The 20,346-nt window shown below is 45.7% G+C and overlaps 1 protein-coding gene across 1 annotated transcript in view; it reads right to left on the reverse strand.

The window, feature by feature from the left end:
• Window positions 1–20,346, reverse strand: part of gon4lb (gon-4 like b) — an 87,848-nt gene that overhangs the window by 60,820 nt on the left and 6,682 nt on the right. Inside the window, exons 5-10 of the mRNA XM_084336546.1 lie at window positions 19,811–19,885; window positions 8,445–8,495; window positions 8,274–8,321; window positions 7,336–7,431; window positions 6,718–6,849; window positions 5,284–5,445 (exon numbers count right to left, since the gene is read on the reverse strand). Coding sequence (XP_084192672.1) covers window positions 5,284–5,445; window positions 6,718–6,849; window positions 7,336–7,431; window positions 8,274–8,321; window positions 8,445–8,495; window positions 19,811–19,885 — 564 coding nt within the window. The remainder of the gene's footprint in view (window positions 1–5,283; window positions 5,446–6,717; window positions 6,850–7,335; window positions 7,432–8,273; window positions 8,322–8,444; window positions 8,496–19,810; window positions 19,886–20,346) is intronic.

Raw genomic sequence — 20,346 nt, forward strand, 5'->3', positions numbered from 1 at the left:
GACGCTGTAGTCAATTCTATGTATAAATCCCCTGTAGTAAGTCACTCTAACTGGCTAACAGAGCTGTGTGGTAACCATCCATGTGGTCGATGTACCCATTGTTCAAACACTATGAAAACAAAAGTTTTCTACCACCCACAGTCTGGGCAGGAATATAAAATAAGGGACCTTATTAATTGCAACACCACTCATGTGATATACATGCTGAAATGCCCTTGTGGTAAGGTCTATGTTGGACAAACAAAACGAAATTTGAAGGTGCGAATAGCAGAACACAAGGCAGCCATTAGGAACAACAATATGGATTATGCCATTGCGAGACACTATAAGGAGAGAGATCATGGTTCCACAGCCTCTCTAAGGTTCATTGGAATCGAAAGAGTCACCCTACCACCGAGGGGCGGTAATATAGTAAAGCTTCTCTTACAAAGGGAAGCGTACTGGATTTTTACTTTGAATTCTGTGGAACCCCATGGTCTAAATGAATCCCTCGAGCTGAATCCATTTTTGTAACCACTATCCGTTCTGTGTAACCTATATGGGTGTGGTTTTAAGTCTGTTTTAAACTATTTATCAGGTCTAATGACCTAGGTATTTGTCACTTCTCTCATATTGCTTTATTATATATAATTTTCAAAAATGAGTCTGTGTATGTATGTGGTATCTAGGCATTTCTATACATAAAAGTGATATGTATCCTACAAAATGATAAAATTTAATGTGATAATTGAGTAGCCAATGGGCTTGATATGTTAAGATTTGTCACTTCTCTCATTTTGTATTATATAATTTTCAAAAATGAGTATGTATATATGTGGTCTCTATGCATCATTTTTATACTAAGAGTTGTATGCATTACATCCTGCAAAATCATCAAATTAAATGTGATAATTGAGTAGCCAATGGGCTTGATGTATTACGATGTGGGGTGGAGCATGCTATACATAATGATGATCATTGATGACACCTGCTGCATAGCACCTGAGGAAGCGACAGCGAAACGCGTTGTGCAAACAATAAATAAGCAAAAACGAGTCCTGTGGAGTGTGCGGTCCCTTCTTTCCTTTGAAGGTTTTTCTCCTTTTAGTTTATTTATCTCTCTTGCGCTGACCTGCACCTCCAGTCGGGGTCCAACCAGATGTGCACGAGTCCTATCTAGTTTAATATATATCTATGTATTGGGCCTTCTGCCTTTTTGCCACCCCTGTGTGGAGCTAATAGTGTACAGTACCTATTACCACTTTGTGTGGATTCCCCATTGTGGGATTGTTATATATATATATATATATATATGTATTGTTGGCCTCTGTGCCGATTACCTCTATTAACACTTTGAGTACCAACAACGAGATATCTAGTTTGTTCATGCCGACCGTTCAGTGCCAACGACGAGATATATATATATATTTTTTTTTATTAGCGATTTGAATTCATATTTCATCAATCTAGCCTCACGTTACCACTGCAAACTCTCTCTGAGCTCCATTGGGAAAATACCACCCCCTATCGTCTCTCCCTGTGGTACTGCACCCCTTTGGAATGGATTGAATGAAACGCATAAAAAAAAAAATCCTGCTTCCACATTTTATTTCTCAGGCAAGTCACCAGAGACGATCAGATTAATTCTGGAGCCTCAGAACAGCGTGGAATCTGTGTTTCGACCACCCAGCGTTGGATCAATAAACGCGATTGATATTTGGAATGGCGATCAGGAATTGGAATAATCTTTTTGGAGAACATCTGATCTGAGGTAAGGAATCTATTTTACCAGTCTTAGGATAATCAGAGCTTTTTTCACAGAGATATCAACGTGTGCCCTATGTGTGTGTGTGTGCGTGTGTGTGTGTGCTGATCAGGAAATTAGATAATTGATTTTTCAGCACGCTTCTATAGCGTGCATAAGTACACATACTATCGATAATCTAGCGTTTATTTGAAAACTATTCATAAATAGGCAGAAAAATTACTGTTTTTTGTGTATTCCAGAATATTCCAGTAAAGGGCGTTTATCACAGAATCTTTATATTTTCCTGAAACGTTCAAAATGGTATAAAACGGAAATGAACCGATTAAAAAAGAATCCGTTTCGACAATGTTGACTGCAAACAAGTCATTGATAAGCGACGGCCAGATTATACACATAGCCATAATTTAACCTGTTCCACACGATGTGAAAATCCGCATAAAATATATACCTAGGTAAATGGAATATTGCTCCACTTCTACAAGGGCTATTTGCATATTCTTGGTATCTAGGTACATCTATGGACCTCAGGGAATGTATTCAGTGTCAGAAATATTGTGTCCATTACTAGGCTTGCTTAAATTGTGATGAAACAAAGGAGAATATGAATTATGATTTTTCTTTGCATCTTTGACAGTGAATAACACCATGATAATAATGACCAAACTTAAAAAACTGCCACTGATCTCGTTCAGTACCCTCTTGAGATCATGTGTACAAAGAATCTAAGGAAATTAATAAAGGGAAGATGATAAAACCGAAGGTTCTGTAGATACAGTACTGAATTCTCCCATCCGGACCAATGCAATTTGAAATATTATTATAGAATATAGAATATGATGCTTATACATTACCTTATTATAGCCAATTCGCACATTTATATATATATATACATATATTATCTTTCAAATGCCCGAGTTCAATTTGGATTTAGTATCACCAGGCGTGCATAAGAACAGATAATGATATCTACTGTAATCTAGTGTACTTTTTTATTTTCCCCACAGTGCAACCGTTTTGAAACTAATTTCAGATCTAATTGTTCCTACATGCTAACAATAGGGAGGAGAAACTAACTGCGTTTCAATATTTGTCAAAAACTTTACCTTTTGTGGCTTATTATCGCGAATCATAACAGTTATTGATATGATTCATTCAGAACGCTGAACTTTGAACCCCCACAGTATCTGACAGGAAGTGTAGTTCGGAACAATTCCAACGCTGGTCGACAGCTATGCATGTCCTCTACAAAATGGCCACAGAAAGACTACAATTCCCATGGTTCAAAATGTCCGTTTCCGTCTTGGAATAGACGATCGAAAATCGAAAACTTAAAACTATCTAATGGCACTTTTAACCTATTGCTAAACTAACGTATTGATGATAATATACATTATACATGCTTTTGTGACATGTTAGTGATGTTAATACTTGAAAACGTTTGATGAAAAAAATCGCAAAAAAATATGCAACACTGAAAAATATTGATTTATGACCATAATGTCATTTTGGGGTCGGTACGCTGCCTATGGACACGACAGTGGCAGACAGCTTCGGAGGTGATTGCATTGCACCATGCTGATCCACTCAACAGGTAGCGATTTCAAAATGAGATTCGATTCAAATGTATCGTCATTATACAGCACAATACATACATACTGTACACACCATCCAACCAGAGTGGATAAATTAACCCATTCTCTGCCACCACTTTGATCATCCTAAACCATCCTCTGCCAGCGCCATTTGTCTATGGAGATGTTCACCTTCTTTGCAGGGCTATAACTTTTTTTAATTGTATTGCTAAATTGACATTACTATGGTCCATTCAACATCAATTATCTATCGTTCAGGATGTAGGAACGTTTTACTTTTTCATTCACACATTCATACTAAAATACCGTCTAGAGTATAAATACCGTACTTTTCGGACTATAAGCCGCTGCTTTTTTCCCCATTTTTCGACCCTGCGGCTTATATAACGGTGCGGCTTATATGTGGACCAAACCCGAAAATGTAAAAATCGAAAAATTCCTTTTTTTACTGCATTGAAATGTTATTTATCTGTTCCCTTATTAAATATGCAACTTGTTTGTTGAAATGTTAATAAATGGGAGCTTCCTCAAAACAGCCATCTCTTTCCCGACAATCCCCTCTGTGCACGAACCCTTACATATGGTAATTAAACATTAAAACACCTGCGGCTTATAGTCCAGTGCGGCTTATATATGTACACATCATTCAATTTAGCTGCTGCGGCTTATAGTCAGGTGCGGCTTATAGTGCGAAAAGTACGGTATGTTTTTATCGTTTTCTGCAGTATTTCATAGAACGTGAGATATAGGCATAAATGCATATATTAGATTATCAAATGCAGTTCGATACCGATCCATGCTGAAAAACGCTGAAACTCACGTCAGTCTCCTCGTAGCGTTGGGCGATGAGAGTGGAGCAAACAGATCCCAATTATGGGATGTTGATCGATGCGATCCATTTCCGGTTTGTACATTACTAATACACGTCCAAATCATGTTGATTATTGAGTTATGGCAAAGATCCATATCCACGGTGTCTGTATTGAGCCCCGGGACGATAAACGAGTGGCCGGACAAAAATAGGGGACGGACCGAGCTCCAATGGGCACTTCCGGTTTGGCAACTCGCCGATCGGCCACCAGGTGGCAGTATTGAAGTGTTGCAGAGTTGTGATGGCTCAGACAGCATCAGCCAAGACTCCGTGGGTGAAATATAAATACCATGACGAAAATATGAAATATTGATCTCAAACACACCTTACGCCGTGATTGGCAGACAACGCATGGCGGAGAAACCCGCCTTAACACGTGATTGGTGGAGAATGGGTTAATTAAACGCTAAAAAAAATTATAATAATTTGGAACCAAGAGTGATTTGAACCTGTGACCATAGGATCCTCAGCCAGTGGACTAACGAGCTGAGCTAATCAGTCGGATGTTAAAACTGAGTGACTAATCCATCACTTACACTTGTGCCAATTGCGTTTGTCCCTAATTTTTTGTATTGGCATTAATAAATCAGATGTCATGCTAATATGTCATGTTCTACAGTAGGACTTAATACTATGATACCCATTAAAACAGTCATTCGAATAATAGAAGCCTACTTTGCTGGAACGATTAATTTAAAACGTATACAGTGCGTGTGTGTGCTTTTGGGTGTGCGCTCGCGCATTGAGACTCGCTCTCCACGCATTATTTCTACCTCCGCCTGGGTAACGCCCCCGCTGATGACGGAGACGGTGGAATGTTGGTTCTGCTTAAATGGGTGTAAACGCGGGGTGGTTCGCCAGAGAGCACCAAGGTGCAGAGGGTTCAGAACGGAGCTGGAGCTTGAACCGGAGCCCAGGCGGTGTAAAAGCGATATGATAGGACTCAGTCCTTCCTGAGAGCTGTATATCTGATAGGACTCAGCCCTTCCTGAGAGCTGTATATCTGATAGGACTCAGTCCTTCCTGAGAGCTGCATATCTGATATGACTCAGTCCTTCCTGAGAGCTGTGTACCTGATAGGTCTGGCAGACGGGGTGGAGGGCCAACTCCTCCTCCACAGCATGCAGCCTCTCCAAGAAGGAGGAGTCTGTAGGAGACTGTTGGGACCCGGAGGAGGGGGGCGGTGGCTCCATGGCAACAGGCTCCACCCTCAGGTGTCTGGAGCATCTTGGCTTCTGAACACAAACATAAGCCAGTTAGAAACTATTACAGGTCATTGTTTAAACATTATGATGTTGACTAGTACTGAACCCAGGCTCTATTTAAAGATTATGATGTTGACTAGTACTGAACCCAGGCTCTATTTAAACATTGTGACGTTGACTAGTACTGAACCCAGGCTATATTAAAACTGGCAGGCATGATGTGGACTAGTACAGGCCATCATTTCACTGATTGTTGTTTTAAAACTTCCTGTTTCCATGTTTAGAAACATCCTCTCACCATCCTCCAATCCAACGGGGCAAGTGTTTTAGTCTTCAAAAACCATGATACGTGTCTCCTTTTTTTTTTTTTTTTTTTAAACCGGGAGCTCACAATATAATCAGAATCTCAGATATGTTCTACTGAGGAAATGGTTGCAAACATGGCATCAACAGGTTATGAGTTTCACAGGCAGGTTTGCATGTAACTGGGCAACTTAACGGAACGTAGACCAATCTCTGTCACTCTTTGTCTGGGAACGCCCAAAACCAAATTCGGTCACGCCCCATTTTGCGTGACATCCAGGCTTTTTTTACTGTCAGCGTTTGGGAATTTCATGTCAACAGGTAGGTGAAGTTAAATTATACTTATTTTAGAATATATATATCAAATTTCATGAGTATTCATCTATATTTAGTCATCTAAAGACTATTAGATATGAACGTATGTACCAGTAAAAAGTGGGAATCTCTAGAATGTGTTTTGGGCAACGGTGTTTACAAGTGCGGGTAGCCTATCAACTTAACGTTATACACAACACTTTCTGTTGTCAGTAGATGGCAGCATTGATTTAAAAGGGTGAAAATGTTATGACTACAAAATGACTACAAATCCCAAGACCTTTAGCACCTAGTTCACAGGTCAGCACCGGATTAGGAAAACGTGATCTGAACATGCAGCGTTAAACTATTAATGTGACCTGAATATAGTGACCGAGAATAGTCACCTAATTATCTTAACAAAAGTGCATCATTAGCATTATGTTTGTTGTCTAAAGGGGAACATAATGGTACAATTTAAAATCTGCATATAAAGGACAAATAATTTGTAAGAAACCTCAATGAAAACGGTGCAGGGTCAATTATATTCGCTATTGTTATGAAAATGTGATAGAATCCTATAAAAATGTGGACGAATTTGGTCACTGTGACGTTAGTAGCACTATGAAACTCAGTTTCAGATGTGAGTACTGTATCTTTTCATATGAAATGAAGATATGTAATATGGTGCAGGCCTAGTGTTACCTGTCTAGAAGTGTGGACCCCTTGGTCCTGACAGTCAGGGCTGAGTGCTGGGTGCTCGGTGGGGGTCCGGACCTGAGCCCCCCTTCCCACCCTGGGGGACGAGCCCATGCTGTCCGCGTCACTTAGAAATGTCTGCAAACACACACACATTAGACAAATAATCACCATCTATAGACAACTCCCGTGAACGGATTACCAGTTTAAATGGCACCTACAGCTGTTACCTGCGATAACCTCACACGGCACATGATTTTAAGAGTTCCTTTCCTGTGCGCGGCGCAAGAACCGTTTCCCATCTCGCCCCACATCTTCAATACAACACGGTGAATCAGACCAGTCCAAAGAACAGCTCTGAACAGCTCCCCCCTCCCTCCTCTCCAGTCTCCCCCCTCCCTAGTCCCCCCCCCTCCCTCCTCACCTCCTCTCCAGTATCGTCCCCCACCCTCCCTCCTCACCTCCTCTCTAGTCTCCCCCCTACCTCCTCACCTCTCCAGTCTCCCCCATCCCCCCTCTCCAGTCTCCACCCCCCTCCCTCCTCACCTCCTCTCCAGTCTCCCCCCTCCTTCCTCTCCAGTCTCCCCCCTCCCCCCTCTCCAGTCTCCCCCCCTCCCTCCTCACCTCCTCTCCAGTCTCGTCCTCCTCGTCCTCGTCCGGCCAGTACTCCTCATCTGAGGAGTCGTCCTCTTCCAGGTGGATGTCAACAAACTGAGGAGGCTGGAGGAGCAGCAGAGAAGTAAACACTGAACACACTGCTAAATAAAGATGGATGTGGATGGATGTGTTTCAAGAAGTCTTCACCAAGACCTGATCAAATCTGCTCAGACCTTAGGGATGTTTAAGTCCCAGCTGAAGACCTATTTATTTTCTTTGGCCTTTGAGGCTCGTTAAGGCTCAAAGAGAGTGTAACATGTCAAGTTTGTGAGGTCATCAGAGCCTCTCGGGTCATTTTCAGTTACAGAAACCTGTGGTGATAAGGTCACAGCTGGAGGTCTTGGATCTCAGTGGACCAGTGAAGCCATCTAGATCTATATGGACCATCGGGGACAGGGCTTTTAGTGTCGCTGCCCCCACCCTTTGGAACTCCCTCCCCATGGACATCTGAAATGCGAACTCTCTCGCCCACTTTAAAAACCTGCTGAAGACCCATCTCTTCACCCAGGCATATGGTCTCTGATGCTCCTTAGCATCCTATTCATTCTGTTTGTTCTATTTTGTTTTGTTCTGTTGTTCCGCTCAGTTTGCTCTGTTCCGTTTTTGTAATTCGCTTCTCAGTTTAGGCCACGCTATCCTCTCCACCCCTCCCCCTTTTATTGTAAAGCGCCTTGGGTATGTGAAAGGCGCTATATAAATTCAAGCCATTATTATTATTATTATTATATTATTATCTAGATCTATGAACTCAGTGGACCAGTGAAGCCCTCTAGATGTACTACATTTTGACTATGAACCTGGGAAACATTTGAGCAGACGAATGTGTGGAGAACACAAGGAGGACACACACAAGGAGAACACACACAAGGACACGCACAAGGAGAATGCACACAAGGAGAACATACCTTAGCACTGGCACTTTTGATTGGTGATAGATTCCAGGTAGGGATGGACTACAAGCCAGTGAGAAACAGGAAGAGAAAGTGAGCCACATCAATGCATATATATATACACAGTATATATATATATTACATATGTTCATATATTTGTGGAAAAGGCCTAATGGAACCACTCACCTCTCCATTTTCTACCACCTGCTTCAGCCTGGACCGGGTCATATTAGGTTCCTGGACAGGAGCACAGGAAATCACATCTAAGCAACTCAACTTCAAGTGGGTTGACGTCATGAGGACACCGTTGCTAGGCAACTGGGCAAATACGTCTGGAAGCCACTGAAGCTAACGACTTTCCACTTACAACGTTGTGAAAACTCTTCTCATGAACACGGATAAAACTAGTCGTGAAAGAGTTTGTAAACAGATGTTTTGATATAGTTTTACTGCCGTTACTGTTGTTAAACCAATAACTTAAATTAGAAATACAAGTATTTCTAACGTACGGATCGCTAGCTAGACTTGGTAGTTACATCCAAATCAGATCCCTTTTAATGGACCAAAAGGTAATTGGACAATTGGCTGCTCAGCTGTTCCATGGCCAGGTGTGTGTTATTATCTCATTATTTAATTTACAAGGAGCAGATGAAAGGTCTAGAGTTCATTTAGAATGTTTGGTATTTGCATTTGGAATCTGTTGCCGTCAGCTCTCAATATGAGGTCGAAAGAGCAGTCACCATCAGTGAAGCAAGCTGAAAAAATCTAAACAAACCCATCAGAGAGATAGCAAAAACATGAGGTGTGGCCAAAATCGTTTCCTGCAGTATTTCATAGAACGTGAGATATAGCCATAAATGCATATATTAGATCAATTTATGTTTATAATTCCGTGGCCGACGTTAAATCATTTATGTAGTATTGGTGATATATAGATCAGAGCAGTTGGTATCAAAAATGGTAAAGAAAAACGCTGAAACTGTGGGCGGCTACGTGGCGTAGTGGGCAAGGCGCTCGCCACGAATGCAGAGACGCTGGGCTCGCCTGTTCTAGCCCAGCGCTCCACATTGCTTTCAGTTTAGCTGGTCGTTCATACTAATACACATTGGCCGTATTAGGGGGTGGGAAACTGATGGGTGGGGATCGGGCGTTGTGGACAGCGACTCCTACAGGTCGGTTGGTGCGCCTGCGCAGTAGAATCAGGAAGTGTCGGGGGCAGCGTGAGCCTCCCACGCGTTACTCCTCGCCACTGAGAGATCGAGCTGCGCAGGTGAAAAGATGCGACTGCTGTTACCTCAAGTACCGGAGGGGACTTGTGCTATGTATGACTTAGTCCACATTGCAGCCGGCTTGTGGGAGGCAAGAAACAGCGTTCGTGACAGGGGAGGGTTGAATTGGATGATACGAAATTGGGATGGGAGAAAATATAGAAAATGGGAGAAAAAGTGGATAAAAAAAAAAAAAAAAACGCTGAAACTCACCCCAGTCTCCTCTTACCGTTGGGTGATGAGCGTGGAGCAAAAAGATCGCTATTATGAGATGTTGATCTAGGTGATCCAGTTCCGGTTTGTATAATACTAATTGTAACTGAGGGGTACAATTCCCTGACTGTATTACTAGATATGATACTTACTACCACTACCTTTGTACTTAATATTCGGCCACCCAGTACACGGCATAAATATATTATGATGAACACTGTCACGTAGATGAAACGGATCCAACACAAATGTACGAATTAGAAATAGGTCTTTATTTCTACACAGCGATGGTGTGTAGAGCAAGCACTTAATCAAATCAATCACATTTATGAATGGGAATTAGTATGCACTTTTATGGCAAGAGTATTCGTCGGTATATCAATAGAGAATGTCCAATCTCTGAAGGCGCAGGTGGTACATATACGACCTGGAATAGTTTAAGGAATAACAGCAATGATACTTTAATGATTATAGGCTGGATACACTAGGGGGGGTTAATCCGGTCGCTTGTAAGCCGACAGGAGTAGGAAGGGGGGGGGGGTAGAATCCGGCTGCCTCATCCGGCCAAGGGTATCCCAGGTGAACCCACTGTAGTGCCGTTCAATGCGCCGGCGATCCTTGGACCACAGATGAAAGCAGGTGGACTCTTTGTGGGCCGGCGTCCTCCGGTCCACGGAGGAGAGACGTGAAGCGACCTCGTCTTGCAGAGCGTCTCCTCACCTTGCGTCCTCTCCAGGGGGGGGGGTTCCAACACACGGCAGTGTCGGGGGTCTTTATCCATGGAATAATCAACGTATACAAAGCATAATCCGTGCCTGGGAAGGCGGGCTGTCGTCGGTAGAATAATCCGGTATACAGGTCCACTCGCTCGTCGGCTCTGGGGCTCCTCGGGTGCAGCTTCACGTGGGGTCAACCACCCTGGATAAGCAGCCAGTTCTCTGCCCGAAACGATGGGGTACTGACTACGGTAGTATTCTCACCGCACGAAGCACTATATATTAACAGACTATTATTAGCTTAATAGACTACGTCCAACTCGACGATATAGTGCCAAATATGACTATTCAAATATTAATATACACGATGTCTCAATACCGATGGTAGGCGAACTTGGCCTTACTCCCACACGTGGCGTCGCGGGGAGGCTTTACGTCTGTGACTCTATTGGAGGGTAAGAAACTGGACTGAAAAGGAAGTCCTACTTTAGTAGCGCAGTATATATACGCACTATGAACAAATAGTCCCATTAGTGGTGCGGTAGCCAGATTCCTACGCGGAACTAGGACTTGTTCGTACATGTTGAGCGGTACGTTTGAACTGGGTCTGGGGGTATGGCAGCCTGGCACCAAGGTCTCGACCAATAGTAGAATGGAGACTATTATGGGATGTTCAGTAGGCTAGAATGGATATTCAATGCATATTGTACAAGGAATATACAAGGGATATCAGGGAATATTAGAGAATATACAAATACAATTAAATATATATATATAAATAAATATATATATTCGGTTTAATCTGGCCCTTCACAACAGCCACCCCCTGATTGGTCCCAGACCTAATCAGTTAAACAGAGACAGATTAATCGCGTTGTCTATTTACACATAAGGGTTTGCTGTAGGGGTCAGTCAACTTCACAAAGTCATAGGGTTATAGGGTCATGGTCATCATCGATTGTGTCTGGGAGTCGGGGCAGTTCTATGAGCCTCGCCACGGGACGGGTGTAAGTGCGACCCTGGACAAGCACTTCAGCTGCTCGGACCTTGCCGTCGGCACCGGTGATCACTTTGCTTACGCGGCCGGCCGGCCACATAGCTCTGGGCAGTGATTGATCAATAATCATGACGACTGTTCCTTCTGTCAAATTGTCTCTCTCCTTTACCCACTTCTGGCGGGTCTGTAGAGACGGTAGGTAGTGCAGTAGGAAACTGCTCCAAAACTTGTCGGCTAATACTTGGCTGTACCTCCACATTCGTCGGCCGTTCGCTTCTTCAGGCCGGTACATTGTCTGGGGTAATGCAGGATCTAGCCGCCCCATCAGGAGTGTGTTGGGGGTAACTGGGTAGATAACAGTGCTCAATCCACAGAACACAGGCTTCTTATTTTCCACCTCCTCTGGACTTGCTTCCCTCGGGATAGGCATGGGCCACTGTCCTTCCGGGAGTCTTAGGAATGCGGGGCCGTCACTGTAAGCATTGTGACGGGTGAGGTCATCCAGGGGCATCCCCCGGGTGATGACGTCAGCTGGGTTCTGTTTTGTATCAACGTAGCGCCACTCTGTTTCTCCGGTTAACTCTTCGGTTAAGTCTTGAATCTCGGTGACTCTGACTCCCACGAAGACTTTGTACTTGCATGAGTCCGATTTGATCCAGGCGAGTACTGTCGTGGAATCTGACCACAGGATTGTTCTAGACACCGGTATGGTGAGCTCACGTTGGATGAGCGTGGCTAGGTGCGCTCCGGCTAGGGCTGCGCAGAGCTCTAGACGTGGGATAGATTGTTGCTTGCGTGGGGCTATTCTCGAGCGGGCGAGGACAAATGCTGTGTAGATCTCTCCCCCCTTTTCTTGGGCCCGCAAGTAGGCTACTGATCCGTATGCGACCTCTGAGGCGTCACTGAAGACGTGTAAGTCCATTTTACATGTCTCTGGCCTCACCGTGGGTGGGAAGTAGCTTCGGCGCATATTAACGCCTGGGAGTGAGTGGAGCTCCATCTCCCACTCTCTCCAGGTGGATGCAAGGTGTGCGGGAATGGGGTCGTCCCAGCCCTGGTCCTTGTCCCACAATGCTCGTACAATCATTTTTGCCCTGGTGGTGTACGGTAGAATACATCCTAGCGGGTCATATTGTCGGGCGAGTGTTGTGTACACACTCCGTCTGGTGGTCGGCGCCGCCGCCGGCCTTCCCTGCTCCGTAGTCAGGGGCTTGTGTCTGTAGTGAAGCGAATCTGTTTTGAATCGCCACACCAATCCCAGGGTCATCTCCTGGGCTTCTCCCGGGATTGTAGCCATCCAGGTCTCGCTGCTGGCTGCCTTGTCCTCGGAGGAGAGGCTGCGCAGTACTTGCGGATCGCTGCTGGCCCACTGCCTGAGATCAAAGCCGCCTTTGATCAATGAGGCGCGGAGTTTAATCAGGAGAGCCTCGGCTTCTTCCTGGGTTGAAAGGCTTTGTAGACAGTTGTCTACGTAGAAGCTGTTCTTTACGCTGTGTCGGACCTCTTCGTCCGCTGCTGGGTCCTCTGCTACATGTTTCTGTAGTGCAAATGTAGCACAGCAGGGGCTGCACGTCGTTCCGAAGGGGAGGACTTCCCATTGGTAGATGGCTGGGTGCTCATCGCCTGGCTTCTCTCTCCATAGGAACCGCAACAGGGGCTTGTCCTCCTCTACTAATCTCACCTGCAGGAACATTCCTTTAATGTCCCCGCTGATGGCCACCTTTTCTTGGCGGAAGCGGAGTAGAACGCCGAGTAGGGAGGGGCCGAGTGTGGGACCGGGCAGTAACTCTTTATTCAGATTTTGGGATCCGATCTGGTAGCTGCAGTTAAATACTATGCGGTCTTTACCGTTGTGATGGACCTTGTGGTGAGGCACGTACCACGATTCAGTGGTCTGGTCCGCCTCTTTAATGTCCATCTTTGTGACGTGTCCCGCTGTGATGAGCTTCTCAATCTCAGCGCGGTATACACTCTCTTGGGCGGGGTTCTTGGCTAAGCGCCGCTCCGTGTTCAGCAGGTACCGTTCTGTGGCGTCTGTCTTGGCGTGGAAAGTAGGCATTCCTTCTCGCCGCAGGAGTGGCGTGGCGTATCTCAACACGCCGTTGACCGGGACTCTCTTGGTCCCTGTCTCGAGGAGGTGAATGGCGTAAATGTCATCTTTAGAGCGAATGTCTTTCTTTCCGTTCTTAAAGGGCATTTGTTCCAAGGTCCATAGCCGCTCTACGTGTTGCAGGAGTGCGGTTTCTCCCTCCGTGACTCGGGAGTGGAGACATCTAGTGGCTGTACTTCGGTTGAGAGATTTGGCGAGCGGGCCTTGGAGAGTCCATCCCAAACGGGTCTCGACTGCTGCAGGACAGCCTCGGGGTCCGGTATGAACCCGGTCTATCGGGACAATGAGGTCTGCATGGTCGGAGCCTATCAACAGGGTCGGCATAGCATTGTCTATGAGCGGGATCGGTAACTTGCGCAGATGTGCATATTTCTCCATCAGCTTGGCGACGGGGTATGTGTACCGCGACAGCCCTATTTCTTGGCTGGTGAAAGCGTCTGTAATCTGGTACCGTCGCTCAGGCTGGCCGCTTGCTGCGATAGAGAATGAGACATTCTCGCCCTTTATCGTCTTCAAATCTAGTCTTATTGTCCGAATTGTCATTTGGGTTTCGCTTCCCCGCAGCCCTAGCTGGGCCGCAGCGGAGGCGAGCAGAAGGGTCTTCTCGGACCCGTCATCGAGGACGGCGTAAGTGTCCAGGACTTTATTCTGGTAGCTTAGTGTCACACGCACTACTTTTAGGAGTACTCGGGCTCCACTGCTGCTGGCGGGATCGATGTACATGACGCTCGCTTTGCTGCTGGATGGTGCGGGTGAAGGGCGCCGTCTGTTACTGTCGTGAAGTATGTCCAGATGGGCTCCATCGCACTTGGTGCACCTTTTCTTTAAGCGGCATTCGGCTGCCATGTGTGAGCGCGCACAGCGAAAACAGCGCTTGTTGGACTTTATCCATTGACTTGCTTCCTCCGCGTTCAGCTTGGGGAAGGAGTCACATTGCGCTAGCCAGTGTTCTTTCTCACAGTAGGGGCACACTATCTTCCACTTCTCCGTTCTGGAGGGGGTACTGTGGCTCCTGCTGCTCGGTACTGACTCCGATTGGTGCATCACAGTCACCGATCTTCTTCCATCATTTAGTCGTCTGGTTCCTTCTCTGGAGCCAGGGGTGCTCCGTCCGAATGTATCTAGCCGTAGGCTGCTGACTTCTCTCGCCAGGAAGTCTGCTAGATCGAGGGGGTTCGGTTCGGGGCCATTCGGGTCTCGGTGGTCTCTCTGTCGCCTAAAACGCTCCTGTCGAGCGGGCGGCAGCTTCTCCAAGATACTTTCCACATTTGAGTTGGCGTAAAGTTCATGCCTCCCCTTCTCTCTCTGCGCTCCCAACATCCCTACCAGGGACTGCACTCTGATGGACAGGTCGTCCAGTGCTCGATTGTCTATTGCTGGGGGTAAGCGGTCGATGTGTCGGATCTCCTGGATCACGTAATCCCATATGCGCCCATACCTCTGGTCCAATGCTACCAGCGCTGCTGTGTATGGGGTGGTGGAAGTCGCGTAGGCGAGCGCTATATTATGTGCGCGGGGTACCTTTAAGTGCTTCAGTAGGATGGCGTATTTGTGGCGTTCATCCAATACATCCACCAACATGGTCTCCAGACACATGCGGAGTTCTGTATACTGGGCCCGGTTCTCTTGGGTGAAGTCGGGTACCATAGGCGTGCCAATGTATGACGCTGACTGTGGATACATCGGCGAGCGTTGGGGGAGAGGCCTCCTAGGCGAGTCTCCTCCCGCTCCTTGGTATGGGCTGGTACCGGCAGTGTACCATGGCCCGCTTGTCCAGGTGCTGTTCCTCGGTGCGGGTCGTGCGTCGTGCTCACCCGTGTATAGAGTCGGGGGTCTGTAGCGCAGCTCCGCGGGAGTATAGCCTGGGCTGTACCGGACCTCCTGGTCCGGTAGAGTACTGTGCTGTCGTCGGGCGTGGTTCTCCTCCTCTTCCTCTTCGTCTTCAGTTAGGTCATCCAGTGCTTGTAGTCTCTGGTTTAGCCTCTCCACCGGATATGCTGCTCCTTCCCGGTTGCTAGGTCTCGCTTGGACCGGTGGGGGGAGGTGGTCTGTGGGGGGTATAGACCTCGTCTGTTGGTCAAGTTCAGGGTTGTTTACTCGGCTAGGGGATGCCGCCCTGGAGGTGTGTCTAGACGAGTTCCTGGAGCCTCTGGCGGAGGGAGAGGGTGTTGTCCGTCTGATCAGCTGTTCTATTAGTTGCGCTTGCTGTCTGTCGCGCTCTGCGTCCCGTAGAGCACCAGCAGCTGCTCGCTGGCTGTCTGCTCGGTCTCGGGCCACATTCTCTTCCCTCTGAATGCGTCTTATTTCTAGACGTATATGCTCTTCTTCGCTCCGCTGCTGGATCTGCAGTCGGTCGCGTTCAGCAGCGGCGTTCAGGCTGATGAGGAAGGCCTGCTGTAGGGTCCTCTCTGCCTCGCTGGGAGAAGGCGGTTGTATAGGGGAGCCTTCCCTCGGGGTACTCCTTGCGGAGCCTTGGAGCTCTATCTCCACGGTGCTCTCCCCGTCTTCTTCCGTGCCGAGTTCTGTCTCGGTAGCGTTGTATTCCTCCCGGGACTCATCGGGGACTACTTCTTCAGTACTGGCGGGGTGTGAAGTCATGTCTGGTTCCCACTGGTCCCCACCGTGAACTTGGTCAGTTACATTAGAACCCGTAGGGGCCTCTATGGTCGGGGTAGTCTGGGCGTTGGGGTTAGACATACTTTTACTTTCTAGTTTTACCGCGTTTACTGTTAGTAGAAGACTAGGTTGTTGACTGACAGCGTAAGCCTCTAAGTACTGAGGGAGCCGTCGTTCGCGCTGCGGGCGTTGGTTAGGAGGATCGTTTCGTGGAGTGTTCATCATAGGCCATTTCAATATTAATAACACTATATTAATATTACACTAATTACCCTCCGGCTCGAAGGACCAATTGTAACTGAGGGGTACAATTCCCTGACTGTATTACTAGATATGATACTTACTACCACTACCTTTGTACTTAATATTCGGCCACCCAGTACACGGCATAAATATATTATGATGAACACTGTCACGTAGATGAAACGGATCCAACACAAATGTACGAATTAGAAATAGGTCTTTATTTCTACACAGCGATGGTGTGTAGAGCAAGCACTTAATCAAATCAATCACATTTATGAATGGGAATTAGTATGCACTTTTATGGCAAGAGTATTCGTCGGTATATCAATAGAGAATGTCCAATCTCTGAAGGCGCAGGTGGTACATATACGACCTGGAATAGTTTAAGGAATAACAGCAATGATACTTTAATGATTATAGGCTGGATACACTAGGGGGGGTTAATCCGGTCGCTTGTAAGCCGACAGGAGTAGGAAGGGGGGGGGGGTAGAATCCGGCTGCCTCATCCGGCCAAGGGTATCCCATGTGAACCCACTGTAGTGCCGTTCAATGCGCCGGCGATCCTTGGACCACAGATGAAAGCAGGTGGACTCTTTGTGGGCCGGCGTCCTCCGGTCCACGGAGGAGAGACGTGAAGCGACCTCGTCTTGCAGAGCGTCTCCTCACCTTGCGTCCTCTCCAGGGGGGGGGGTTCCAACACACGGCAGTGTCGGGGGTATTTATCCATGGAATAATCAACGTATACAAAGCATAATCCGTGGCTGGGAAGGCGGGCTGTCGTCGGTAGAATAATCCGGTATACACGTCCACTCGCTCGTCGGTTCTGGGGCTCCTCGGGTGCAGCTTCACGTGGGGTCAACCACCCTGGATAAGCAGCCAGTTCTCTGCCCGAAACGATGGGGTACTGACTACGGTAGTATTCTCACCGCACGAAGCACTATATATTAACAGACTATTATTAGCTTAATAGACTACGTCCAACTCGACGATATAGTGCCAAATATGACTATTCAAATATTAATATACACGATGTCTCAATACCGATGGTAGGCGAACTTGGCCTTACTCCCACACGTGGCGTCGCGGGGAGGCTTTACGTCTGTGACTCTATTGGAGGGTAAGAAACTGGACTGAAAAGGAAGTCCTACTTTAGTAGCGCAGTATATATACGCACTATGAACAAATAGTCCCATTAGTGGTGCGGTAGCCAGATTCCTACGCGGAACTAGGACTTGTTCGTACATGTTGAGCGGTACGTTTGAACTGGGTCTGGGGGTATGGCAGCCTGGCACCAAGGTCTCAACCAATAGTAGAATGGAGACTATTATGGGATGTTCAGTAGGCTAGAATGGATATTCAATGCATATTGTACAAGGAATATACAAGGGATATCAGGGAATATTAGAGAATATACAAATACAATTAAATATATATATATAAATAAATATATATATTCGGTTTAATCTGGCCCTTCACAACACTAATATACATCCAATCATGTTGTTTATTGAGTTATGGCAACGGATCGATATGCACGGTGTCTGGATAGAGTCCCGCGAGTGATAGCGAGTGGCCGGACAGAATAGGGGACGGACTAAGCACTTCCGGCCACTTCCGGTTTTGGCAACTCGCCGATCGGCCACCAGGTGGCGGTATTGAAGCGTTGCAGAGTTGAGCGGAGTCCTACAACACCAGCAAAGACTCCGTGGGTGAAATGTGAATACCATGACGAAAATATGAAATATTGATCTCAAAGACGCCGTAACCCGTCATTGCCAGATTACGCATGGCGAGGAATGACGTGTAAACACGTCATCGGCGGAGAAAGGGTTAAATGCAAGATAGAGACTGGAAACCACGTCCACTGCTTTTGGACCTGTGTAAAGCTTCAGAGCTATTGGTTCGACATCGTAGAGGAACTATCTGACATATTTCACACCCCCATCGAGCTGGATCCCCTCTGCCTCTTACTAGGCCTCCCAGATATTCATATTGCCAATTTCAAACATAAGAGACTGTTCAATCTGTTGACATTTGCTGCTAGGAAGAACATCCCGTTGTTCTGGATCAAGGATGAGGTCCCATCAAAGAGGTCATGGCACAATATCATAATGGAATGCATTCCCTGTGAATATATCACGTGCATGCTGCACTCCAAGTTGGACACTTTTTATGAAATATGGGACCCATATCTATCACATATTGGACCTGCGCTATCCACCACTGTACTCACCGGATTTCCCCCTTACCCATAACCTCCCAATAGACCAATGCTGCCTTGTTTTGTCGGATTGTGCTGGCATCGTTGCAAAGGGAACCGTAACTGATGCAAAGGTGCTTACATATACACGTACACATACACACCACACATATACGCATGCACACACATAGAACACACATCACTCACACACATGCAACATGCAAGCGTAAATTACACAGGCATATCAAACATTCACACATAAAACACGCACATAGGTAAGGCACACGCACACATGGGTAGGTAGAACACACATATATATAGCACACATAGATAATGCACACACATAAGAGCCACATTTATTTTTTATTTTATTTTTATTATTTTACTTTCTTGTTTGCCTGTCTTGTACTGTTATTGTTGTCGTCGTTGTTGTTACTATTATTATTGTTAATGTTATTGTATTGCGATGTCTTGTTCTATGTTAAAATGTGGAAAATAAAAACATTTAAAAAATATTTATGCAGCCGGAAATCAGAAAGGCCACAATATACTGTAAGAAGGGTTCCCACAGACAGTGCAAAATGAAATTCAAGGACTTTCAATTACTTTTCCAAGCACTCTTTTTCATTTTTCATATTTTAAATGCTGTTTATTTAAAAATAAATGTATCCAATATGTATGGCTTAAAACCTATTTCCGATTTTAGATTAAAAGAAATGCTTGATGCTTGATTTGAATTTCAAGAACTTTTTAAGCACCTTGTTAAAAAATTTGCTGTTTTCAAGGAATCAAAGATCAAGCACTTTAAGGACCTTGTGAGAACCCTGTGTAAGTCCATTTACTGGCACTCACTAGTTGCTTCTGTGGTCAGTGTCAAGCATAAACTCACTCCCTCTGAGAATGTTAGCAGACAATACAGGACTGTTTCAGCCCCACCTGCTGCTACATGTCATTAATGCACAGCAGACGATACAGGACTGTTTCAGCCCCACCTGCTACAATACAGGACTGTTTCAGCCCCACCTGCTACGATACAGGACTGTTTCAGCCCCACCTGCTACGATACTGTTTCATCCCCACCTGCTACGATACAGGACTGTTTCAGCCCCACCTGCTACGATACAGGACTGTTTCAGCCCCACCTGCTACATGTCATTAATGCACAGCAGGCGTTGTTGACACTCACAAACATGGGCAGATCCTGGGTCTCCTTGATGGCAGTCTTCATCATCGCCACCACATGTTCATGGGTTATGACCTCCTGAGGGACAGAACATTAGGGAAGATTTAATTCACATGAAGGCTTAAGTACAGATTATTATAGGCCAATTATAAACAATCCAATTTAAAATATGTAAATATATACCTGCCTTGTTTTATTCAATGTGTTAGTATTACTGGTAGCTTACATTATGGTCTGATAGGCTTATTATCAAACATTCTGCAAAGGTTTATCACAAGATTTGATCTTCAAAAAATGTATTTACAAAATGAGTCTTGAAATGAGTCTTCTTATAGTCAATACGGTAATATGTCTAAATTCTATCTTCATACATGCAGTGTAGTGTCTTCTTATAGTCAATATGTTAATATGTCTGAATTCTAGCCTCATAGATTCAGATTCCTTTATCGTCACTTATTTCAGTACTTTACAGCAAGAAGAGTGAAAATCTATTTATTGTGGTCCCTCGACTAAAGCAGCTTCCAATAATAAAAATACAA

The sequence above is a fragment of the Notolepis coatsorum genome (genome assembly GCF_963971535.1).
Source record: "Notolepis coatsorum genome assembly, chromosome: 19".
Taxonomy (NCBI): Eukaryota; Metazoa; Chordata; class Actinopteri; order Aulopiformes; family Paralepididae; genus Notolepis; species Notolepis coatsorum.